Source organism: Podarcis tiliguerta (assembly GCF_965153285.1).
Source record: "Podarcis tiliguerta genome assembly, chromosome: 16".
NCBI lineage: Eukaryota > Metazoa > Chordata > Lepidosauria > Squamata > Lacertidae > Podarcis > Podarcis tiliguerta.
In genome coordinates, this window is record NC_139549.1 from 37,003,149 (window position 1) to 37,029,679 (window position 26,531).

Here is a 26,531-nt window from a genome sequence, read left to right on the forward strand (position 1 = left end):
TGCTTGTGTTGATCATCATCAAGTGTTGAGAGTATATGTAAACTAACGTTGGGATATTATTTTTGTTCCATAGAAAAACGCCTTGGTTAATTATTGCCCCCCACCCGCTGCATCCCTCCAAAATGAAAAGTAAGGTATGAAAGGCAGAAGAGTGGGGAACAAAGGGGGGGGACCCTACGTACAGCATGTGACACAATCTTTTTTTTAAAAAAAAAATCGAACTGTAAAGAAAAATAATATTGTCTCTCCTCTGCCTGGCATCCTGTCTCCAGCTGCAGCGACTGTATGACTATTACCTTCAGACAGTGTCTTCATAAGTCTATTTTTGATGCTTTATTAGAAATATAAAGAAGTTTTCTTTCTTTTTTATTATCTTTTTTCCTTTTTTTGTAAAAAAAGAATACTTTTGGTACCTTGTGTTTAATTGTCTTTGACACCCTAATCATCCATCTCATAACCTCACCTTGTCCCAGCACATCATACCAGTCAGTTCAATTCCTTTGGGCTTCTTGTCCCAAGTTCTGCCAAGCTGGTGCCCTCAAGATGTTTTGGGCTACCAAAGCCCATCAGCACAGCTGTACAGGCTGGGGCTGAGGGGGGTTGGTAGTCCAAAATGTCTGGAGGGGACCAGCTTGGTGGAGGTTAGCTTATCCAAATGGTTGGACATTCCATCTGGGGAGGGGGAATAAGAACAAGCCATCATGAACATCTTTAGCAAATACCTCTCCCTGACTATATATATATATATATAATCTGTTGTGTGTAAGTCTGTTCAGTTCCCCCCACAGTTCACACACACACAAACAGATCCATCTTATTCCGCAAGTCCCTCCCAACTCAACTGAAGGCATCAAGGTGTGGTTGCTAAACCATAAAAAAAAAACCCATCAACTGAAGCTATGCTTTGTCTTTGAGCTTCTCCATGTAGTTTCTTATCTCTTTCGACTCCCCCAGGTCCATGTCATGGCAAACCCATTTAATGTCATCTTCATTGCAGTTGAGGATGGAGTTGATGGTGGGGCAACCATCGTCTGGAGGGATGGTGGTAAACGTCGTGAACTTCACCCGCTTCCGCTTGGAGGTGGGTGAATGCAAAGGGGGATCGGGTTTCGGCCCTTCCCCCTGCTTGCCCCCTGAGTCAGCCGACCGATGGATTTGGCTCTGGATACTTTTCGGTGTGCTGCCATTGAGGAGCTGGTTGCTCTCCTCAAAGCCTATCCCTCGGTCTATGTTAGTTGTGCGTTCGTTCTGCTGGGGGGAGACGTCCACTCGGTTCTCAAGGAGCTCACTTTCATTCCCAAGCCACACCCAGTCATGGGAGTGGCTCATGGAGGTTTGCCCTTCCATCGGAACTTGCTTGTGCCGGTATTTTAACGTGAAGGTGGCACAATTTATCAGGAAGACAAGGATGGCGAGGCAGAAGACCCCCAGCAGAGCATACATCCCAATCTCTAAGTCACTGAGACCCCTGGGTGCCTGCACAAGGTCACTGTCCTCTGTGCCACCATTGCTTTTGGGGAGGTCAATTTGTGCTGGGAAGTTGGTGAAGTCAATTGGGATGTTTTGGAGCTGCCCGTCATCCGAGAGCTTTTCTCCATCCAGGCTGTTCTTAAAGACTTTGCTTTTGATCGTAGACTTTGCAGTGGTGCCAGCTTTCCTGACGGAAACTTCCTCTCGTTCGGCAGAAGGGCTTCCATAGTACCGCCCGTCTTGCCCATACCGCTCTTGGTCCAACACCTTCTGCCTTCGGTCGCTCGCATGGTTCTCGATCTCATCGGCATCATAATCGCCGGCCCCATGGGAGTTGGCATCATTCTGACCAAACTTGACCTTGATGCTACCGTTGCCTACGGCAAGAACACTCTTCCTCTTGGACTTCTGGCAGGTTTCAGAGATCATCATGTCCACTTTGACCAATGTGCCTTGTCCTTCGCCTTCTGCTGCAACCACTGGCCATTTCATAGCAGAGCTCTGGTGGGCTGAAATGACTGATTCATCGAGAGAGGAAGCCGAGAGGGAAAAGTCTTTGGGGTCGTAAATATCCAGTGGGGTCACTGAGCCATCACTGAACTGGATCCAGGAGCTGACCACTGCTTCCTAAAAGATAAAGGAAATGGTTAACCACAAGATCTGAAACGGGCCCTTCATCTCACAGTTGCATGGAGAGATAGGTATAGGTTTTCCTGCTTCCTAGCATTAAAATGAAGGATTATCAACTCAAATGAAATTGCACATAGCTAAAACATGGAATGGGTTACTCAAGATGTAGTGATGTCCAACAACTAGACAAAATCATGGCAGATATAGATATCAATGGTTACCAGTCATGATCACTGTATACTGCCTTTAGGATTAGTCACAATAAAATGTTTTTAAGTATCAGTTGCTATGAAATATGAATGGGAGAGCGATATTGCAGCCATGTTCTCGTGTTCCCATGGGTCACTGTGATAACAAAATGTGGACTAGATAGACCTTTGGTCTGATCCAGAACGGCTTTTCTTATGTACCATTCTACCTTCACAGCTCTGAGATGAAGTATTTGTGTGCATGTATGTGCATTGGTGTGAATGGGGAGGGGGAAAAGATAATTCTTTCTATTTTCATTTTTCCTCTTCTTGGAAACAGAAGCACAAGGACCATCTAAATGATCATTTAGCCAAACTGTGTGTGATTGATACATTTTTTAATGGTCGCACCCCAATTATGGAACCATCACCTCACCGATGTCATTTTGCAGCCCTGCGAAACCTTTCCAGGTCTATTTCCCCATGATTTTTTAATCCAGACTAACTCATTTGATCTTTGTCAGTGTTTTTATGCAGCTTTTTATCACTTAACTTTTATTTCTGCTGACGATTATGCCCTGCTCTCTATAGATCTTGTTGCTTGGATATATGTTCCTTTTAAATTGTTTCTTCTCATCTGCTTTTATTGCAGGTTCCTTTTAAATTGTTTTTATTGTATTTCCTGAGATATATATGTTTTTATTAGCCACCCGGCAAAAGTGTTGGAAGGCAGGGGTAGAAATCCCCACATTGAATAAATAAAATATCCATTTTCATCAAAGCTGGAAAGAGGGAGGAAGCAAAATATTAATTAACAAAGCAACCCCTCATTTTTTTGAGGAGGGGAATCCTATAGTAGAGCTACTGCCACTTCTTCTAAATCACTGTAAACACGGCAGGTGTGTTTTCTCTCTTTTTTCATAGGAACACAGAGAACTGCTTTGCAGTGAATCAGACCCTTGGAGCATCTAACTCAGCCCTTTCTATACTGACTGGCAACTGCTTGCTGGGATTTGGCAGGGGATTTTCTCAGCCCTACTGAAGATGCCCAAGGACTGAGCCTGCATTCAAAGAAGATGCTTTTACCAGTGATCTACATTCCTTCCCCAAATCAATATCCAAGTTAAAACCTGATACAGGGGCACAGGAAGCTGCCTTAGTGGAGGCTGTCGGTGTTTAAAAAAGAAAAGGTTCTGTCCTCCTTTTTACTCCTTTGCCTAGTCCTCAGACCTTGGTTGGCACAAAAGAGTCCTTGAGAAAGAGTATCCTTGCAGAGTATGGCTGCTTTTATTCTTAAAAAGTCTCCTTCTCCAACCACGACGACAGCTTTTACACACACCAAACACAACCAGCTTTCTACCATCCAACCAACCCACACCAAATACTAACATTGGCCACTCTATAGATACAGGTACAATTTGGTGAAAGGTTGCATGAGTCATTGTAGGCTGCTGACTCATGCTGACTTAGTTCTTTTAGCATTAAAGAAACAGCGGCCAATTTTTAGGCGTGACAGAGGCTGGTTCATTGGGGCGATCAATCTCAGTCTCCGTCAGCCAACTTGCATGCAGTCCATGGGGTGGCCCTGGTAGTCAGCTTCCTCCTCCTGAGTCTCAGGTTTGCCCTTCTGGAACTCAGCAGGGAGGAGGGAGGCGGGGACAAAACTAGAATTAGTTGACCCAAGTGCAACAACACTGTCTCTATTTGTGACCCCCAACACCTGGCATTCAAAGGCATATGGCGTCCCATTGTACTGTCCAATTATAATGCCAGCATATGTTACCAGGTTGTTTGCAAGCAGTTGAGATTTGTTCCACCTTAGCTCAGAACAAAGCGCATTGCTACCCTTCCAGTTAAATTTCAAGCTTTTTGCTGGCAACAGCGAAGGGCGTTTAGTTCCCTGGGAAACTGGGACTCAGCTAATATTCCATTTTGAAGCCAGTCCACAGCATGCTTCGCAGAGACCAGGTGAGGGGGAAACGTACCATGCCACTGCAGAGAAAAGACAAAGGGCTCAATGTTTTTAGCATGCTCAAGATGTTAAGTTGGAAAGGACCCCAATGGTTATTTAGTCCAATCTCCTGGAATCGCTGATAAGGGTCTGGAAACCAAGCTTTATGAGGAATGGTAGAGAGAGTGGGTATGTTTAGCCTGGAGAAGAGGAGACTGAGTGGTGACAGCCATCTTCAAATACCTCATTGGAGGTTTTTGAACAGGGGTGGGAGGTCTCCTGCATTGCCAGGGGTTGCACTCAATGTCTCTGAGGGTCCCTTGAAACTCCACAATTCTATGATCTTTCTGTGGAAGGCTAATTGTGGTGTGGGGGTGTTTTTAGTGTGCTTGGGGCTGCAGCTGAGGAGAGGAGGACTATACTTCCTGGCTGTGTCATCCCCCCCCCACCATAACTGTCCCTCCTCCATTTGACATCCAATTGCAACACTATGGGCATTTTTGGCAGGGAGGTCACAGCTGGGGAAGGAAAAGTGAACATCACAAAAAGCTACTGGCTACAATAGAAGGCTCCCCCACCCAGCACGATTACAGCAGGAAGGAATTGGGGCCCTTTTGGCACTCGGGGGTGCCTCTGTGGGCACTTGGGTGGTGTGTTGGTGACTCATGGTCTAAGCCAGCCTTTGCCAATTCGGTGCTCCCAAGAGTACCACTCCCATGGTCTTCAGCCAGTGCTGTGCTGGCTGGGGCTGAAGGGAATTGTAGCATCTACGAAAAAAAGAAATGATGTGGCACTGTGTCCTTCAAAGAACTGTTTCTGCAAAGCTGGCCATGCTGGCGTGCTGCATCAATAAATCGCCCCCACCCTCATTCTTCGACAGGCACCTCCAATTACCATCAAGGAATGAAGATGGATGAAAACCATCTCATCTGCAGAGCTTCAATCTTTCATGATGGCACCCGAGATGTGACGGATCTCCCCCTGGCCCATTAATTACAAGTCATAAACATGGAGAGATTATGGTAGCCCTGGTTACATTCACCTCCTCTTTTCTTTCTTTCTTTCTTTCTTTCTTTCTTTCTTTCTTTCTTTCTTTCTCAGTTCTGCAGTTCTCTCTGCAAACAAGCAACATTTTCACAGGATTGCTGCCAATGGTCCTTTTTTAAAAAAATTGGGATGATTTATTTGATGGCAGCAATGATGGGAAGAGTGTGAGATCACTTTGAATGGCAGCACAGCACAGCTGAAGGAAAGGAAAAACTGGGGCCACTGCAGCAGTTGTGGGTCCATAGCAGGACCTCAGATGTTGAACAAAATATAGGGGAGAGCACGTGTAGGAGAAGGTAATCTGTAAAGTCCCCAAATCCCAGTCATGCTACTCACAAAGTAAGCTGAAGTGATTTACATTAAAACAAATGAAGAACATCTAATGAAAATCTAAAAACAAAGCAATGCTGATAAAAAGTAGGACTTACAGACCCCACCCCATAGAAAGGGGCCACAATGCTACCCTTCAGATTAAGGACCAAAAGGCCAGGTACATGTCTTTGCCTCAAAATAAATATGGTGTCAGGTGGCACTCCATGGGGAGAACATTCCACAAGTGAAGGGCCACTACGAAAAGGCCCAATTTTGTGTTGCCACTCTCCAAATCTTCCATGGTGGGGGCACTCAAAGAAGGGCCTCATATGATGATTTCATTGTCTGGGTTGGGTCATGTGCGGAGAGGCAGTTCTTGAAGGACTGGGTTATTGACATTTATTTATTTATTTATTTAGTCTATTAGATTTATATGCTGCCTGTCACTGACTGAAAGTCAGTGCCAGTCAGCTGAACAGCAGTGACTTCAAGCCCCACTGAAATTTGCTACATTCCAGAGCTTCCAACTGGGAAGGATGGAGTATAGCGGATACAAACAGAGCTTGAAGTCAGCACCAGTCAGCAGAGATCTTCCTGTGCAATGGAACTTGAGTGCAGGCTATGCTGTGAAGGAAAAATGTGTTACCTGATGTCATGATGTCAGGTGATTGGCAGGGGGTGGCTCTGCCTGTCTGTCAAAGTGGCCAGCTGGGGGTGGGGGAGCTAAGGATTTGCCCTGCTGGACTGAAAGGTTTCCACATCACCACATTAGAAAAAGAAGATTTGGTTCAAAAATGGACAGCTGTGAAGGAAGTATCCAGTTTTTCACCCCTTCAGTATTGGGCTGTGCTGTCATTCACGATGAGGAAACATCTCATATCTGAGCAGGCTTCTGTCATTGCTTGAGTTAAATCAATCATATTGTGTTCTGATGAACACAGGCAGAGCCCATGGAAAAAACACTATTTGTCTTCTCATTGACATTTGTAAGCCGCTCTGGGAGCCATTTTTTGCTGAACAGTGGGATAAAAATGTTTTAATTCAGATCTTTAATTCAATCAAATTGCTTATAATGTGAAATGCTCCTGGAGAAAGAAAATGGGGAAGAAGAGAAAGGGAGATGTAGCCATCATGTAACTCAGGCATAGGCAAACTTGGCCCTCCAGATGTTTTGGGATTACAACTCCCACCATCCCTAGCTAATAGGACCAGTGGTCAGGGATGATGGTAATTGTAGTCCCAAAACATTTGGAGGGCCAAGTTTGCCTATGGCTGATGTAACTGCTGCTTGAGTCACTTGCTGATGACTGTGTTGACTAAGGGTCTAAGTCAGAGATGGGGAATGCAGGACTCCAACTCCCATCAGCCTCAGCCAGCATGGCCAGTGATAATGAAAGTGGTAGTCCAACAACATCTGGAGAGCCGCATGATTAACACAATCAGAGGACTGTTACTTTCCTTGTAACTCTCCCGCCTTCTTTAAATATCAGAGAGTTTCTCAGTGTGCAAATAGAAAGATGACACACAGTGCTGGGCCATGGGAACAATCTTTGGTGAACCAATAGCTGTGGGACTAGCTAGTAAAAGGTAAAGGGACCCCTGACCATTAGGTCCAGTCGTGGCCGACTCTGGGGTCGCAGCGCTCATCTCGCTTTATTGGCCGAGGGAGCCGTCGTACAGCTTCCGGGTCATGTGGCCAGCATGACTAAGCCGCTTCTGATGAAACCAGAGCAGCGCACGGAAACGCCATTTACCTTCCCGCCGGAGTGATACCTATTTATCTACTTGCACTTTGACGTGCTTCTGAACTGCTAGGTTGGCAGGAGCTGGGACCGAGCAACGGGAGCTCACCCCGTTGTGGGGATTCGAACCACTGACCTTCTGATTAGCAAGTCCTAGGCTTTGTGGTTTAACCCACAGCGCCACCTGTGTCCTGGGACTAGCTAGTAGTCAAGATCAAAGAGGATAGAGGAGCAAGGCAGGAATTAGGACCAAAGAGTGAGCTGGAACTAGAGGACAAGCCAGGAGGCAGGGTCAAGGAGGAAGCCAGAGAGTCAGGACTGAAGAATTAGCAAGAATACATGTGCGCATCAGAACTCAGGGAGACCTTGTTCTCCAGCAAGGCTCTGCTGGCACAGAAAACCCTCTTCTGCTCCTTCCTGTTCAGGAGGATCCAATCTTCAGCTTGTGTGGATGGAGTCAGTCCAGGGCCTGATGGTACTTCATTGAGAAGGTGCCACCTGCAGTTCAGTGGCTCACCACATGGGGCAGCTGCAAACAGAACCAGCAGCTCCTGACATTTTCCATTTCCCTTTCCTGCCCCCACCCCAAGGAAAAAGAAATGTGAGAGCCTTGCTGGCTCTGGCCAAAGGTCCTTCTAGTCCAGCATCCCATTTCTCCTATTTATTTAGTCAATCAGCTGCTTCCCAGAAGCCCAAAAGCAGGGCTCAAATACAACAACTATTGTCTTCTGTTGGGACCCATCACCTGCTAGTCAGAAACCTAGAGGATTTGAACATGGTGATTCCAGATAGTGATCATGGATAAGAGCCATGGTTCTATGCCAGAGGTCATTTCTACCTTTGAATAGACAAGAAAACACAAACCAGGGAGGGATTGGGGAGGAAGTTGGTAGCCATGAAGTCTCCTCCAGCTTCAATGGAGCATGAAGAACAGGCAGGAGTTATTTCACTCGGGGACATTCCTGCACTATCCTCCATTAGCAGCCCAAGATAAAGGAGCCGAGCCTAAGTGCCCATTAAAATTTCCCCATTCTACTCTCTTTTCTTTCTCCTGAGCTGGTTTTTATAGCTTGTTGGGCAGGGAGACAAAGGAGAGCACAGAAGTGCATCCTGTGCATTGGGGAGTCTCAACTTCTTGGGTTGGACTGATGCACTCATTTTCAATCTGCAGGGATTTATTCATTTCTGTTTATGGCGGGGAGCATCCTAAAGCAGCATCTTCCTCACCTTCTGCCCAAATTGGCACAGCCCATTCTACTATCTCACTCTGCAGCATCTTTATAGACCCCGTTCAAGTGACTGTTTCTAGACATGTGAGGGAAATGAGTGTCCCCTTGCAGATTCCTTCTGTGTCTGCCTCACCTACTTATTTGATTTGCCTCGAGATTGAGACTTCTATACATTCCTCATCTCCATAGAAGCCACGACCTGAACCTTTCTGCTCAGAAGCTTTGCCCTGGCTCAGTTGGAGTATCAGAGACCTGTGAATTAAGTAGGATCAACATGCTGGTGCCTTGATGAGCTCCAATGCTAACCTGCTTCTGTCAGCCAAATCTGAGAATAATAGGCTACCAGCGGTGAATGGCTTTGCCCTTCCAAATGGAAGAAAGGAACACGTTTCACCTGCTCGTCTCCTCTCCCTCCCTCCCTATTTCCAATGGAAGCGAAGTCAATTGGGGGTGGGGTTTGAAATACAAACTGCAGTTAAAACAGCATCTCCCCAAAATGTCTTATACCTTCCCCCACATCACAGTTGCCTGCCATGCATCCCTCTCCCTTCCAGAGATGCCAACTTGAATAAAATATTGGGGGGGGGGCAGGTAAGTCCAACCCCACATAATCAATGACATGACACAGTGCACACATACAATCTGAATGGCAATGCCCATCAACTGCAGGGGGGGGGGGCAGCAGCACCTTCTTTATTAGGGGAGGTGAAGACCCTTTGGCTCCCATGCCTCCTTCCTTTCCCTGGTAGTGGGACAAGGGTGGCAGCCCCTTTTCCTCTTCATTGGGATACCATTGGTCTCAGGAGTTTAGTTAGGGCTCTTGAGAAAATTTAATTCAACTTGGCTCCTAAGCCCAGTAGAGTTTACTGAATTTGGGAGCCCTAGAGAATGTGACTTCCCAGAGCTCCTTCAGCCTGGAACACTACTTCCACCACCAACACCCAACCAACAGGTAAGTTTGGAGAAAGAAAAAGGGAAGATAGCAGGATAAGGGTTCGTGGGATAGGGGTTGGTTGGAGGGAAATTGAGAAGCTCAGAATCAAATCCTGGGATCTTCAACATGCAAATCATGTGCTTTACAACTGAGCTGTGGATCTCTGTTTTCATTCACTTTCTGAGAGCACTAAGGGATTGTTTTTTTAAGCACCTGCAAGGAAATACTGAAGCAAGCAAGCAGGCATATTTAGGCAAGCCAAAGAGAATAGCATCACTTCAATGCTACTTTAAAATACCTTTTTAAAGACCCTGACAACCACAGATAGCAGTTGAGCTCTCCCCATCGTCAGATGTGCAGGACTCTCAGAGCAAGGAGGAACCAGTGGCTTATGAAACATGGGTCTACAGCTCAGCTGTAAATCACATGATTTGCATGTTAAAGATCTGAGGATTTGATTATGAACATCTCAATTCAAAAAGGTCTCAGGATGCCATCTTAAGGAAATAAATCTTATGCAGCCTTTGGAGACCCAATATCCATGAGAAGAGATTGATCCATGGTCAAACTTGGTATATGACAGATTTGTGTGTTCAGCTTGCATACATTAAGCAGCTTTCTCCAGTTTTTGCTGTTCTGTATTATGTATGACGCAGTCATGTTCTCCAGTGTGATTCCCTCTCAATCCTGGAGGAAGACATAACAGGAAGAGGCACCACTCAGGGAGCCTATGCTCCACACTCAAGAATTATCTGAAGCAGAATATGTGTCTTTGCTGGAGTCTTTGCATTTGTAAGACACACACACACTTTGTCTGTTCCACACATGATCTAGAGCAATATGGAATGGGCATTTGTTTAAAGAGAACCAAACAAAACATGAAAGCTAAAATTCTCAGGAAACAGATTACTGTGTCTCTCCAGAACCGCCACTCCTGCTATAATGGCGGGATCACAGTATGCACACAGTTCAGTGCATTGCTCAAGAGAACTGCCCGAATAGATAGGACAAAACAGGATTCCACATACTCTACCTGTTTGGGTGTATGGAGCAGCTCCTGGGCCACAGTGACAGCCACAACAGCTCGGTTACTCACTGCACTGGGCTGAAGGAAGAGTGACAATCCAGCTACCAGCTGGACCCCCATATCCGTGATGGTCACCTTCTCATCCAGCACCGTCACAGTTTTCTCTGCCAAGATGGAATCAGACAGCGGAGACAATACCTTTGGGAGAAGCCAAAGGACAACAAGGAATCTATTTAAGATGGGGTTAAAGAGCAATAGTCACCCCTCCCCGAATTCCTTATGCCAATTTATATTTTCTCACAGGAGCATTTCAAGACTCTAAACGTCCTAGGATATTGTCTATGGAAGGAGCTGGAGAACCAGAATGGTCGTTGCTAGCACAATTTTATATGTCGTTGCTGCATAAGTTGGAAACAGGACTTTGGCGATGGCTAGTCTACCTACCCCTTAGTGAAACTGTGAAGAGGGCAGCCAAACACCTTGAGAGGTATAAAGGACTACAGGTCACTGGCAGAGCCATCTGCTTTATATCAGTGGTTCTCAATTAGCTGAGTACTGCAAACCCCGTTTTTCAAAAGCCAATCCATGGATCCCCTACTTTTGACAATTTTGATATCTCTATGATAGTTTTTGTTATGTGAATGGTGCCTCAGACCCCGTAGGTGGGTTATGCAGACCCCCTGGGGGCTGTGGACCACCAGTTGGGAACCTCTACTTTATATGACAAAAGGGCCCATCTTCATGGCATCATCAAGCACAGCTGGGGAAAGACTCCCAGCATCACCAGGGCTGGGGAAATGCTAATGTAAACCAGGGATTGGCAACTTGTGGCGGTCCAGATGTTCGATTGCAATTCATGCCTACCCAGACAGTGTTACTAATGGTCAGGAATGAAAGCTATACACCAGAACATCTGTAGGGTCACAGACTCTCTGCCCCCATTGTAGACCATAGTAAGTTAGACAGACTAATGGTCCAGATTGGTATAAGGCAGACTCCTATGTTCCTATCAGGCATGTTGACTTGTCACTTGTTGGCATCTTTTGCATACAGAAGACCCCAAGTTCAACCCCCAGCATTTCCCGGTAGGTCTGGAAGAGGCCCCATCTGAAATTCTGGAAAGCCACAGCCATTCAGTGCTGACGTTGACAATACTGAGCTACTTGATTCCGTACAAGGTGGCTTCCTAAATTTAGGCCTAGAGTTTTCAACTATGGGAGGGGACCTGAAAGCACATCCTTGGGTCCAGTTTCCTGCTTCTGGGAGCTGTAAACATCATTTGAATGTATGGTAGATAAGACCATTCAGCTGAAGTTCTGGCTTAATGGAGTCAGGACATATGAGGGAGAGAGCCAGAAACAACTTCCCTTCTGGAGGGACTCCTTATACATATATAATTCAGAAAACCAAGAAAGCTCAGTTTCTTTGCTGCTGCTATTCATGGATCAGGCCCCGAGGAAATAATATCTATGGCCAGAAGGGCTTCCTGTAGTTATTGGAAACAGGATGGCAGGGAAACCTTGCAGGGCTGACTGTCTAAGGTACAGGGAATGTTTGCTTGAATCTGAGTTGTCTGGGCTCTTTGGGGAACAAACATACAACATGGCTTTTGCCCCAGTGAGAGTTACCATTTTCAGTTTACCCTTTTCCGTTCTGAGCAGTCTACTGAGGGCCACAGGACAGTGACCAGCAAGACCAGAGGCAAAAGTGAATGGGGTAATACATGTACCTTTGTATGGTAGGCTGGTCTCCACACATACTCACAACCCCTCTGGGTCCTCCATCCAGACAATGAAGAGGCATTGTCAGTGTTCAATGACACATTCTAGCTAGGCAGAAACACTTGGGATGCAAAGCAGAGCCCGTGAGGTATGTGGTCTGGAGAGAGGGGGCATGTGCTGGGCACAGTACAAAGGGCCAAATAGTGAGGCCTGGAGGGCCATATTTTGACCCCAATTTTGAGGTTCCCCACCCCTGCTTTTGCCCATGCTTAGAATCTGGCAAGGCATAATGCCCAGGAACCATGCTACTAATTCAAGGCATCCGAGGAAGCTTCAGCCTTGCATTTCTTGCACAATAAAACCATGGAATGGGATGCTCTCATACCTAGGTGCAACCACAGCAGCTCAAAAGATGGCAACCATTGTTGACTGACCTGGACCATTGTCATGCCAACTTCCTGTCCCACCAAGACTTTGCCCCCCTGTAGCTGGGCCACGTGAGGCTTCTCTAGCTTCATGAAGTCCGTCACCAAATCCGTGATGTCAAACTGCCAATCAGAACCTAGCAAATAGGTGAGCTGTCCCCACGGGCTGGTGTCCTCAGCTACAAACTGGGTGAGAACCCGCACCATGGCGTGCTGGTACTGGAGTGTGCAGCCTCGTCCTTTCCGCTCATCTTCATCCTCGTCATCACTCTCCCTTGTAGGTCTGAAAAATTATTATTTCAACTTAACATTCATTCCCAACCAGCACAGATATCTAGCAGGTGTGCCTCATGTGCACAGATGTGCCTTTTACAAAGAAAATGCACCTTGCAAGCATACGAAGCAAACTCTTTCTTGGAGAAACCAAAGAAGACCAATACGTTCTATTATGGTTGCTAGATCATGGTCAATGCACTTTCTCATAAGGCCCTAGTCAATGATGAGGTCTATGGCCAGACAAAAGAGTTTAGCTCAGTTGTAAAGCACGTACATTGTGTGCAGAACATAGGAATTCCATCTGTCTTGCTCAAACCACCCTTTCATCACCCAGGAAATTAAGACTTTGCATTATTTCCAAAAACCAAACTTAGCAATGGCAAGGGGGATGACCCCAAAGGTAAATGAGGAATGGAGGAAGGTGTCAGACTGAGTGAGACTGTTGGTCCATCTAGCTCATCGTTGTCCACACTGACTGACAATGGCTCTCAAGGGTTTCAGGGAGGAGGCCTTCCTACCCCTACCTGGAGATACCGGGGACTGAACCAGGGTCTTTCTGCATGTGAAGCATGTATGTGCTCCACCACTGAGCTATGGCCCTTCCCCAGAAGGTCTCATGCTCAATCGCTGGCATCTCTACCATTCACAGGTTGTGGCAAGGACTCCTGCCCCAAACCCTGGAGAACAGCTTGCCTAGATAGATAAATAATCTCACCTGGTATAAGACAGCTTTGTACGTTCCAAACTGGGGAAGGGATATACCCCTATGCCATCCTCATGGGTTCTCTGTTGCCACCCCATTGCCATAGACCAGGGGTCAGCAAACTTACCGTGCCCGGGACGGTGTCTCCAGTGCCAATTGCGCAGCTGGCCGGAGGGCAGGGGAGCGCATGCCCATACGTGTGCGCACACGCTATTTCCGGCACACTTCCGGGTCGGAGGAGCACCGGAAATAGCTTGTGTGCATGTGCACAGGCCTCTTCCGACCTGGATGTGCACTGGAAATAACGATTGCGCATGTGCAAATAACACTTGCACATGCACAAATAGCACTTGTGCATGCACACAAGCTATTTCTGGTGCTCCTCCAACCCGGAAGTGGGCAGCCGTGCAGCGCAGCGCCGGTAAGAGCGGGGGGCGGGAGTGGGCGGCAGGGGTTGCTGCGGGCTGGATAAATGAGTCCCTCGGGCCTTATCCGGCCCGCGGAACTTAGTTTGGGGACCCCTGCCATAGACCATGCTCTTTCTCACCTTCTCCTGTCATGTGGATTGGCAATGTGGGGAGGCAAGGGGATCTCTTCAATGGAAAGAGGGTGGGGGCTCAGAGCTTCTTTCCTATTTATTACATTTGAAACCATTCAGCTTTCTGCGCTTCAGACTTTGAAAGCACTACAGGAAAAGTGAACTGGGAGAGTTTGAAATATAAATGGTTAATTTCCCCCATGGTGCTGGTGGGGGAGAGCTGAGGCCCTTCAAAGCTTTGTGTCTTCCACTGCTATCTCTCATGTGCCAACCCTCCCTAGCAGTTGGGAAAGTTTAGCTGTGTGAGGTAGCACCTCAGGCCTCTTCAACTTCCCTGGTCTGTTTGGAGGTCATCTCCAGGATTCTGAAGAAGGAAAGGAAGGCTGATACATCAGCCTGGCTTGGAGGAGATCAAATTCATTTAGCAACAAAACTCACCTCTTGTTCGAAATGATGGGGACTCTCCAGCCTTTTATTTGACTCAGCTCAGTATCCGAAACATCAATCTGAAGAGGCAGGCGTGGCACCCACACAGTAACCTGCAGAGGAGCACTCAGGTACTGGTAGGTGAAGTTCACCACTGCATTTACCTTGCCTTTCATTTCCTTGCCATTGACATAAACATAGTCACACCTGTCGGAAACCTAAGAGAAGAGGAAGGAAAAGAGAAGTATTTAAGGGTGACACCAGTGGGTATGCCATTTGAATAAATGTAGCTGATTCCCTCCAGATGTTCTGGGATGTAAATTCTTTTTTAATACAGGCCCTTACAAAAAACCTGAGGGTGATGGGCACAATCTTAGAAGCAGTGTACATTTTCCCTATCAGACAAGAGGAGGTGCTTCTTATGAGCATCTGAGAAGCCGTGTTCCCTGTTATACAGAAGGGAATGCCTCTTCTAAGATGGTGTCTACAGCAGAGGTGGGAAGCTGTGAAACCAGGGATGATAAAACTGTGGCCCTCCAGATCTTGTTGGACTCCAGCTTCCGTCAGCCCCAGCCAGCATGGCTAATGGTCATGGCTAATGGGAGCTGCAGTCTGATACCATCTGGAGTGAGCCAAGTCCAAGCTGCAGCAGCATCATGTGAACATGTGTGAACCTGTATCAGAAATCCATAACACAAGGTTTGCAAACCACCCCATATCATATCTTGTATCCTCCTTTCTTCCTTTTTTTAAAAAATATTTTTTGAATTTTATAACAAATAGTCATACAAATCTCAGTCATCATGTTATTTACAATTATTCTCCCTCCCCTCCTCTGGACTTCCCTCAACTTCCCCCTCTGCTGAGTTATTTGGTTTTATTTATAGTATCCTGCTTTTCCTACACAAAAATAAAATCCCTTATCATTTCTCTGAAATATCTGTTACTCAAATGAAATTGTGAAAGTTTATTCAAATCCTGCCAGTGAATCCAGTCCAGTCTGTTGTTTCTGCAAATAAACTGTAAATGGTACCCAGACTCTTTTGAAGTCCTTTTTGTCCTTCTCTCAAAGTTCGTCTGTTAACTTAGCCAATTCTGCATACGGTAGTTCATCATCCCTGTAACCTCCTTCTTGTCCCTTTGGCTCAGCAGGAGAGGTCTCAGCCTTTGTTCCAAGTTTATTGGATGCACTGCTGTTTGGGAACAGGGCACTTCTGGAATTCTGGTGCATGTTTGTATGTCTGCATTCTGGAGTAAACTCATTTGATTTGAAGGCTGCAAATTCATATCATCATCTTATCCACTCCAAAATAGGCACTCCTACCAAGTTCTATAAGGTGGCCCAAGGGCAGTCATGTTTCTTCTTCTGTACCAAGCCCCTATCCCCCTGTGTACAAAACGGAGCATCATCAATATAATATGCTCAGACTAACAGGTCCCTGACAAGAGTCTGAGTTTACCAGCTGCAGTTTCTGGACCAACCTGAAAGACAGCTCCACATACAGCACTCGCTCTTGCCAGAAGGTAGAGCTCTATCTACATCCAGATAGGGGGACATTTATTATCTGGTGAACTTTTTTGGGGAGTGCTCCTTATAACAGGGGTGGGGAACCTCAGCCCTCAGGTCAAACCTGGCCCATTTGGCCTGTGAGGCTGCTTTGCTGAAACCACGTCCACCTGCTCCACACGTATCACATGTGATGCCAGGTGTGGGGCAGCTGCAGGACTCAGGACCTCATGCATTAGCTGATGCACAGAGAGTTCAGTCCTGCTAACTGTGGTATCCTCCCCACCACAGTGAGCCAGCTTTGAGGGTTTGGCAGTGTCAGGGGATTGCCATTGGAGGCAGGGGGGCCGTTGGGATACAGAGAGCCTCCGAAACTCCTGAGGAGTGGTTCATCTTCCAGTGGTGGGAAAAGCCACACCTCCAGTGGAGAAGAGAGGGAAGGGGCCAGCCAAGCGAGGAAAGGGCTCAAGGATGCTGCTGAGAGCCCCAGCACCTCACCTCACTGGGCTGGCCAGGAGGGACGCACCTCACTTCCATAGCCCAGCTTGCGAGGAGGGGTGCAAGGAGGGGAGGAGGAGGCTTGGGGTGCCGAAGTTCTTATGTTGGGGGAGAAGCCGGAAGGGGCCACTCCTGGATTCTGCAAGTGACTAAGATGGACATGAACTTTGTAGATCTGCACTGTAAATAGTTTGCACGATAAAACTTGTAAATGACAGGTCGGAGTTCTGCCTGGTTACTCACGAGCAACCACCACCAGCATCTGACAGGCAGCACCACCCACCTGCCAATCACCAGCTGTCAGTATGATGTCAGGTGACTGACAGGTGCAAGGTCCAACCAACCCCTCAAAGTTGGCCTGCCAGGGTGGGAGGGATAAAGACGTTGCCCTCTGGGCCTGAAAGGCCTTCTGCAGTCCAAAGCAGTAATGCTTCCGAATACCAGCTACTGAAAATGAAAAGATGTGAGAGTGCTCTTGTGCTTAGGTCGTGCAAGTGGGTTTCCCAAAGGCGTTTAGTTGGCTACTGTGAGAACAGACTGCTGGACCAGATAAACTACTGGACTGATCTGGCAGATCTTCTGATGCTGCTATGTTTTTACATTAGTAGATTCTCCACCCTGCTTCATGACATGCTCAGTGGTCCTTAACATTCCCTCTGCTTCCTGTGATCAGGTCTGAGTGCCATTGCTTATGTAGCTAAAATGTAGCATGTAAAATGAGATGCATTGGCAGGAGCAAGGAAACCTCAAGGTTTGCAGAAGAACAAAATACTAGAAGAAAAACCCTAAGAGGGGGTCTCTTCCATAGCCATTGAGCACTGAGCATGTTCAGTGGCGCTGGAAAGCTGCCTGGCAGTTTGGGGAGGGAGAAATGGAAGACGGAGAAGGGGCAGGAGAATGCAATGGAGTCTCACGAACAGGAGTCCTCCACGTTGCAACATTCTGCCATGAGTCCCACTTGCTTAGCATAATCTCCTCTGGCCTTCGTCATTACAGTTAAGATATTATAAATCCCCACAACAGCTTGATATGAAGAATGGAAAACCAAGTGAAAATAATTTCCTCCACAATAGCCCATTATCTGTTTATAAGCATTTGCAATACGTTTAACACGATGAAGCTATTCTCTCCTCCCCCATCTCGCTGCCGCCCTTCCCTCCAACGCTGCAGTGGATTTATCATTAGCATGTAAATACTGTCCTGAACTGCAAGCATGCATTAGCATAGTCAATTTAAGAGTTATATTAGTAATCACTTCTTTAATCAATGTTGCAATTTACAGACCATTGAGTTTTCTCATTTATTACCTTGCTGAGTACAAGTGGGAGGGATTTTTTTATACTATTTTTTTAAAAAAGAATCCTCTCTAGAAGATATAAATCATTAAGAAGGATGGGGATAGGATGAAGTGACGCTGCTTGATAAAGTCGTTGTCATAGTAATTCCTAAAGGTGTCATAAACGTCGAGGGAAATCTTGCAATGCGTTAATCATGCATAAAGTGGCCTGCAATCGGGGAACCTTCTGTGTTACTAAGGACAGACCAAAATGTTTGCAGAAATTAACCAGCACACAGCTTCAATTCCCTTTATGCTGCGTGGCAATCCCACCCACCTCTGAAAATGTTTTCATCTTCTTTAAATGAGGACCATTAGCTACCAGAAGGAGATTCTCTTTCCCTGCCTTAAAGTTATATGAACCAGGGCTAGGTGACTGCTACCAGATGCATCCATGCAACTAGCATTCTGAGAATCTTACGTTAAAATGTAAACATGAATCCCCAAGTATTTAGGCTAGGAGGTTGATCCTGCCTGTAAAAGCTTCATGAATGAACAAAGTTTAGCATGCTGATGAGCAAAGTTGTCACACAGTCTTCTCTCTGGAGGTTTTCTATATGTGAAAAGTGTGTGTGTGTGTGTGTGTGTGTGTGTGTGTGAGAGAGAGAGAGAGAGAGAGAGAGAGAGAGAGAGAGAGAGAGATTCTGCCTAAAGGCCAGTGTAGTACAGCATAGTGAAGTGACATTATATGTGCCTGCTAATTGTAAGATTTTTGATTTTTGATTTCACATCCCAGTTCAAATACTAAATCTAATTTTGTACCCTAGTTTTGTGGATACACACATCACATTCATTAGCTCTCCTTGTAGTTAGCATTCATACAGCTCTTTCAGTGTTTGATGCACATTATCACTGCAACCCACACCATAGCCCTGCAAAGTAGGCTCCTATGATCATCATCATCATCCACATTGCAAATGGAGGAGGAGTGTCAAGCTGAGATAGAGTGGATTGCTAAAGGCTGGGATGAGGAAGCTATGGCCCTCCATATGTTGGACTACAACTCCCATCATTCCTAATCATTAGCTAAGCTCGTGGGAGTTGGGGTCCAACAATATTTGGAGGGCCATAGGTTCCCCATCCTTGAGCCCAAGGCCAGGTAGGCATTTCACAGAGAAGCTACCTTGGTAACCAGTGGTCTTCAAACTTGGATTTGCTGGACTACAACTCTCATCATCCTTGACCAAAGGTTAAGCTGGCTAGGGATGATGGGAGCTGTGGTTCAACAACAATTGAGAGCCCAAGGTTGAGGAACACTGTCCTGTGCATACCCATCTCTATGCTCCATCCAGGAAACCAAAAGGCATGATCAGTGTTCGAGGACATATTCCAGCCAGGCAAAAACATTCAAGGAGGGGATGCAAAGCTGGGACAGTAAGCTGCATTGGGCCTGGAGAGAGGGGGCATGGCTGGGGAAGGAGTATGGCCTGCAAAGAGTCTCATGAGCCAGAGAAAGAGACTTGGGAGCAGCAGTTGACCCCTGAGCTTGAGATTCCCCACTTTTGGAAATGTGACAACCTGGCCTCTCATCTCCCACCCACTCCGAGACTAATGGCTGGTGTGGGATGCTGGTGATGTTTTGCAGAGAAAACCTCTTGCAGAGGAGGTGGGAAATGTTTGCGATAAAACTTTCACCTTCAGGTTGACCTGCTTGTACTGGACACCCGATATATGATTTAACGTTATCTGTAGCCAAATGCTCTGTCAGAATCAGAACAAACGTGCCAGCCAGCCAAGGCAGGACAAGGCTGTTGTGACAAAAGACAGCCAGAAAACCTGCACTTCAAAAAATGGTTCTGGGCTAACATCCAGGCTGTTGTTTTCTCCTGCTATGACACTGCTGGCCCATCTCAATGCTAGACGAAACAAAAAAGCTCACATCCTGGAGAAGCGAATTTTGCAGCCAAGCCTCTTGTATTTTTTTTAAAGGAGGCATGTGATATTACTTAGGGACGCGGGTGGTGCTGTGGACTGGGCTTGCCAGTCAGAGGGGTGTCTGTAAAAACAGCCCACTTTACAAAGGCAAAATGTCCATTTGCTGCAGCATTCACTTTTGCTTCTGGCCCCACCCACCAATGGCATGTGACCGCCAGAAGCCAGCCCAGACAAGAATGTAGCCCTCAGGCTGAAAAGGGTTATTTTATATTTTAAAATATCTATCAAAAACAAAATGCCTACATATACCTCTGGGCACCAGCAAAATCACCAAAGTATGCAATTTCCAATTACCCATGCACATTAGTTCTGACTTTAACTAGTTAATTGTACTCTCAGAGATACTACCAAAGCTACTCATTATTTTTATTAATTATGGTACATATGTTTCTGCCTATTAGTAAATCATCTGTGCACAAAGCTAATTTAAATCCCACTTGCTCATGTGCAAAACCAGAAATCTTCTCTTTCTGTCTAATTGCACATGCCAGTAGTTCCAAACAAATCAAACATCAATGGAGCAAAAGGGCAGCCCTGCTTTGTACCTCTTTTCAAAACAAACAGATCTGAGAAGATTCCATGTGCCTTTACTTGTGATTTAGGAAAGAGGCATCATATTCTAATCCACTTTATAAATTCTCAAGGAAATCCAATTTTTCCAAAGTAACAAACACAAATTGCCAATATATCTTGTCAAATGCTTTTTCAGCATCCAGGGAAATAAGTGTCGCTGGATTTATTCAATAGCTGTTTATGGCAACCAAATTGGGTACCAATCTTAAATAGTCTGCTCCCTGTCTATGCTTAATAAAACCCACTTGATCCAAATGTACTACGGCTCTTATCACTGGTTGGACTATGTGCCAATTAAGAGGGCAGAAGTAGAACCAAAGGGTGGAAATGGCAAGGAAACAAGCTTTAGTTAAACCAGGGATGTGGAAGCTCAGGCTCTGGACCTGAACCTGGCCCTCCAGATCTCTCTGTTTGGCCCATGAGATTCTCCATAGGCCACAGCCCTCACCAGTAGGACCAGCATTTTGGCGGAGGAGATGAACCAAAAAAATGCCACCTCCCCACCAGGGAAGAAGTGGTGAATGAAGATCTACATTGGGGAAAAGGGGGGTGAATAAAGATCTACATTGGGAACTAGGGAGGGAATCTCTGATGGTTGAAGTGGGAATCAAAGGCAGTGGCAGGTGAGGGGAGGGGGAGGCCCACTCTGAATCATGTCCGGTGAGTCCAGAGCCCAGGAAACCCCAGAGGGGTGGGAGAAGACCAGCAGTGCCTCCCATTCACCAAGAAACTGCTGTAGTTGCAGGGAGAGGGAGTGGCTGTTGAGAAGGAGGCAGATCTGGCCTTCAAAGAGCATGTGGCAGCGGCAGGAGGAAATGCATTCTTTGGAGGCTGGATCTGCTGCCCTTGTGGATCCTGCCACCTGAGGTGATTGCCTTGTCTTGCCTGATCGGTGGGCTGGCCCTGCTCACCAGTCCAGTGGCGTAGCGTGGGGGGTGCAGGGGCGGCCGGCCGCACCGGCCGCAACATCTGGGGGTTAGGGTTAGGGGGCGCAAATCCACGGGTTAGGGGGTGCAAATTACTTGCCTTGCCCCGGGTGCTGACAACCCACGCTACGCCACTGCACCAGTCTAGCTTCATACCCTCTCTGGGTGCATTTGCCTGGCTAGAATGTGAACCTGAACTATGATGCTTCCTGATTTTGGATGTAGGATAGAGAGGGGTGCAGGAAGTGAGCTACTGGACAAAATCATGGCTCCACCCACCTCTGACCCTGGCCCCACTTGCCAAGGGTATGTGGCCCACACAAGGTTGCCCAGAAAAGTTGGGCTGGAAAAAAGTTCTTTATCCATGAGCAAAACACCAGGAGACATTTCCTAATAACAAGAGCTGTATGGCAGTGGAAGATTCTTGCCTTGTGAGGTTCTCAGAAGTATCCTAGAAGGAGTTGGACAGCCATCTGCCAAGGATATTGTATCAGAAATCTTGTCTCATTACAAGATTGGGTTGGACTAGATCAGAGTTGGTTAACCTGTGGCCCTTCCACTGAACAACCTTCTCATGCATCTGATAGGAATATAGGATACCTGCCTTATCCCAAATCAGGCTGTAAGTTCAGCTGGCTCACTTTTTTCTATACCAGGGATACTGGTGTAGGAACCTGTAGCTGCTGCAGGTGTCATGGGAATTGGAGTCTGGAAGGACACAGGATAGCCATGCCTGAAAAAGGTGACCTCCAAGGTCCCTTCTGGCTCCAGAATCCTATGCATAGTAGCAAGGGTGGAGAAGCAGGAGAAGGTTCAAGTGACCCCAAAACAGGTGCAAAATCTGCATGATTCAATGCTGGAATGAATTTTAAACCAGAATTCTGGAGGGATTGATGGCGGGAGAACACACTGAGCCTATGAAACAATACAGGCATTGCACAAGGAGTATCTGCGCTTCCTGGATCAGGATCAGAGAGAAAACTAGTGACTTACTGTTACAATGGATGCTGCACACACACTATGTATTTAAAGCACATAGCCCCTCGCAAGAATTCCAGGAACTGTAGTTCACCTCTCACAGAGCACCAGTTCCCAGCACCCTTAACAAACTACAGCTCCCAGGATGATTTTTGGCAGGGTGATTGCGATGGGACATGCTTAAAATGGATGCTGTGCATGAGGAAATGGAGCTGAGTGTACAGGATTGGAAGCAGGCTGGTAAGGGAAACTGTCTATCCTTTTCTTGAGACTTTCCACTTCAAAGGCCTCACTTGATGCAGCCTGGGAAGGATAGCAGCCCTGCTGTGTCCTTTCCCTCTATTATCCTGGTTCTTCTTCTTCTTTTTACCTTGTGAAATGTTTTGGGGCTTTTAAACATATTTTGATATTTGCCATCTAGAGAGAGATTTGCAATCACCTTTATGTAAATCCTGTGCTCTGCTGAGCAGAGAGATGGGCATGGCATTTTTATTTTTATTTTTTGGCATTTTCAGGTGCTCAATGTGACGCTCCCTCAGCACTTTCCTTGATTATCAAAGTTGCACTGCAGCCACATTTCCACGGCTCCTTCTAAATTTCAAGGAAACATTGGGGCGGGAGTGGCGGTAGCAGCAGGCGGGCGGCGGGAGGGAGATAAAGCACAGAAGAAAAGAACGGACCTAAGCAAAATTTCCAAAATGCTTTTTCTAGTTTCCTTATTTCCTTTCCCTCCACTTCTCTTCCCCACCCCACAACACCTATTAGTTTACTGGCACCTCTTGTAGCAAAGGCCGTTGCATTAAACCTCCAAACAGCTTTGTCCAGTGATAAATCACACTCTATCAAGGTGACTGGTGCAAATTGCTGGGAAGAGTCTAACCTTGGTCTACCTGAAAGCAGGCCAGTTGTTGTTCGGAGGTACCCTTAAGTACTGGGATGCTAGAGGCAGGATGCCAGAAGGCTGGGAAGAGACAAATCGCTCAGTGGCAGAGCTCCTGCTCAGCAACCAGAAGTTCTCTGCTTCAGCCCTTGGCCTTTCCAGTTCAGAGGCAAAGGGAAAGATCCTCAGATTGCAAACCTGGAGGAGTCTGCAGCTGTTCACAGTAACTAACGCCAGCAGCCAATCGGTTACAAAGCTAGATTCAAAAGGCTGTAGCAAAGATAGCACAATTTTAGCATCACTCAGTGGTATACTTGTTGCATACAAACAAAAGCACCTTAGCAAACAGTTGTGCAATAGATTGCACAAGCGTTATCAGCTGGAGACATGGCATCTCCCTTGCCATCCCAACTGTTTGCTTAATTAGGGTTTCTAAAGCCCTAATTAAACATTTTAGCCCAGCCCAATTTGGGGCTGAATTCAGGTGTGTGGTTGCTGGGTTGGATCAACCAAACCCAGGGGCTGGGGTCAGAGACCTGGGTCCTGGGCAGGGCCGGATTTAGGTTTGATGAGGCCCTAAGCTACTGAAGGTAATGGGGCCCTTTATATGTCCCTTTATATGCCCTTTATATGTTCTCATCCTGGGGCAAAGTTCTCAACTCAAGGTTAACTCTTCCAGTTAGCGGAGTTTGTAACCTGAGGCGTTTATAACCTGAGGCATTTGTAACTCGGGGTACCACTGTGTGCGCGTGTGTGTGTGTGTGTATGAGCAAACCAGTGACATTTTTGGGAGCAGGCTAGCAGGCAGGGCCCATTACTTACATCATAGGAGCCTACAGAACACAAAACACTGTTGCTGCATGTAGGTTTTGTTTTATTTGTTTTTTATTTTATATTTTGGAAATGTACATCCAGTTTTTTCCCCTTTAATTTTTTGGGGGGCCCCCAAGAGAGTGGAGCCCTAAGCTATAGCTTGTTTTGCTTATACGCAAATCCGGCACTGGTCCAGGCTGGGGGGAAGGCACTCTGCGCAGCCCTAGCAGCATCCTCTGTCCCTATGAGAATCCTTCATCAAGTCCTAGATATGTCCCATCATTTTGCATTTCAGCCAATGAGAGGTCAACCTCATGTATGGCATCTCAGACTCTTCCTCCACTCCTGTTCATACCAGTTTGTCTTGGAGAAAGAAGGTTTCAAAGGGCTATGCACAATACCAGCTTCTGAGGGACCAGTCTCCTTTCCACAACACACAGTAAGCCTCCTGGGCATGGACTTAATTAAACAGCCTGAGATCTAGAAGTCCTCAGGCCTTAAGAATGCAATAATCAGTTTCTCTTTAGGGGAACAAGTGGGAATCCTGCCTGGTCTATCAACTTAGTCAGCTCATGAAGACTCCCTGCTAGCCGCAATATGTGGAATGAAATGCAGCCCACAGAACCAGGTTTCAAATTTAGCACCTGTCGCCTTCCCAGCTTTCAGCTTCAATCACAAGGAATTGGAACAGGATAAAAAAAATGCAGTGTGTGTTTGAAGGAGGCATATTAAACCAAAAGTAGCTAGTCGTTAGGCTTTGTTAAAAGCTGGCTTCACATTATTCATTAAACAGAAATCATTATTTATTAAACAGAAATAGAAGGAAATGTCCACCAGTAATATGGCTTGTTTCCCTGCCCCCCTTCCCATACCTAAAAGCTGTTGACAGTACTGCTTGCCACTAGCCTGCCTTTTAAAAGCATCTACTCCAGAGGTTGAGGAACAGTTGACAATGTCTGTAATTGGAACTCCATGTGATTTCCCTCCCTTTCTTTCTGATGATAGCAATTGAGACCTTTTTGACCAGGGCTGCATTTCCCAAACAGCTGAACACTTAGCAAAGTCAGTTAAATAACGCAGAGAGAGTCCGGGGAGAAAAGAAATCCTAATAAAATGTTAGTGAGCAAACTGAACAAAAAGAGTGTGCAGTTTGAGGAGAAAGAAGCAACAGGGGATTTTCTTTCTTCCATTAGGCCTTGTAAATAGCAGGGAGAAATTCGAGTCAGCAAACAGAGGAAAAACTCCCTCAGAGCTGCACTCAGAGAAAATACTACCTCAGTAAACATCAGGTCACTCTGTCTAATTGCTAAGCAGCACCTTCATCACCACCCTCTTGGTTAGTTGGCTTGCTGATATTCAATTTTCGGTGTCTGCGCATGCGCAGAGGCAATTTTCAGCACTGCAGAAGTGAGTCCCGGCACTGCACTGCACCAGTTTAGCACAGCGCCCGAACAGGCACCTTAGTTTGTGGGCCGGTCAAATGACCTCCGCAGGCTGCTTCCAGCCCAATGGGCCTTAGGTTGTTGACCCCTGCCTTATAGTATACCCCCCCCATGGACCAGTTTAATGTACCCATTGTAGGGCTCATTATACAGTGTTACCTCAAGTTACAAATGCTTCAGGTTACAAACTCCGCTAACCTAGAAGAGTTACCCTGAGTTGAGAACTTTGTCCCAGGATGAGAACGGAAATCGTGTGCTGGCGGAGCAGTGGCAGCAAGAGGCCCCATTAGCGAAAGCACGCCTCTAGTTAAGAACAGTTTCAGGTTAAGAAAGGACCTCTGGAATGAATTAAGTTCATAACTAGAGGTACCACTGTATAGTACTGTTTTTGAGAATGATGGGCAACCAAAATATATTGTCATCTGCTGAGACCCCCATCAATTTTTACATGGTCCACAAAAGTTAGGGAACCTCTGAACTAATTTAATGACCACATGTCTTTCTTAAAGAAATGAGTAAAATATGCATCATAGGGTGTTTTTCTGTTGTTGGGGGTTTTTTTTTTGGGGGGGGTGTTCTTTGTGGATGCATTGCTAAAGTAAACGTTGCTTACCTGATGTGTGCATTAGGAAATAGGGAGAGTCATTGTGATAGGTTATGGAAACATTTTTGCCCCACCCTTCCTTGGAGGAGCTTGGTGTGATGCAAATAGTCCTCCTCCCCATTTTGTTCACACAACAACCCTGTGAGGTAGGCTTGGCTGAGAGAGAGTGGCCGGCCCAAAGTGACCATTATGGTTAAACAGGGATTCAAATGTGGGTCTCTGTCATCCTAATCCAGAAGCCTACATAGGGTTGGTAGAACTAAAAAGTCCAGGGCCAGGGTTCCCAGAGTGTTCTGATACCAACTTAGGAATTTAGTGGCCCAGTGGAATGTAAACTTTTATTTGATCCATGCAAACTTTTGGGCCCTAAATCAGTAGCACTATTTGCAGTCTAAGGTCTGTTTCCTTCCAAGGGAACTA

At 46.4% G+C, this 26,531-nt stretch overlaps 1 protein-coding gene across 2 annotated transcripts in view; it reads right to left on the bottom strand.

Annotated features, from left to right (window-relative positions):
* Window positions 1–320: 320 nt before the first annotated feature.
* Window positions 321–26,531, bottom strand: part of TMEM132C (transmembrane protein 132C) — a 247,260-nt gene continuing 221,049 nt past the window's right edge. For both annotated transcript variants that reach the window (XM_083418171.1, XM_083418172.1), the window contains exons 6-9: window positions 14,632–14,837; window positions 12,686–12,959; window positions 10,537–10,728; window positions 321–2,097 (exon numbers count right to left, since the gene is read on the bottom strand). In XM_083418171.1, coding sequence (XP_083274297.1) covers window positions 898–2,097; window positions 10,537–10,728; window positions 12,686–12,959; window positions 14,632–14,837 — 1,872 coding nt within the window. In that variant the 3' untranslated portion in view covers window positions 321–897. The remainder of the gene's footprint in view (window positions 2,098–10,536; window positions 10,729–12,685; window positions 12,960–14,631; window positions 14,838–26,531) is intronic.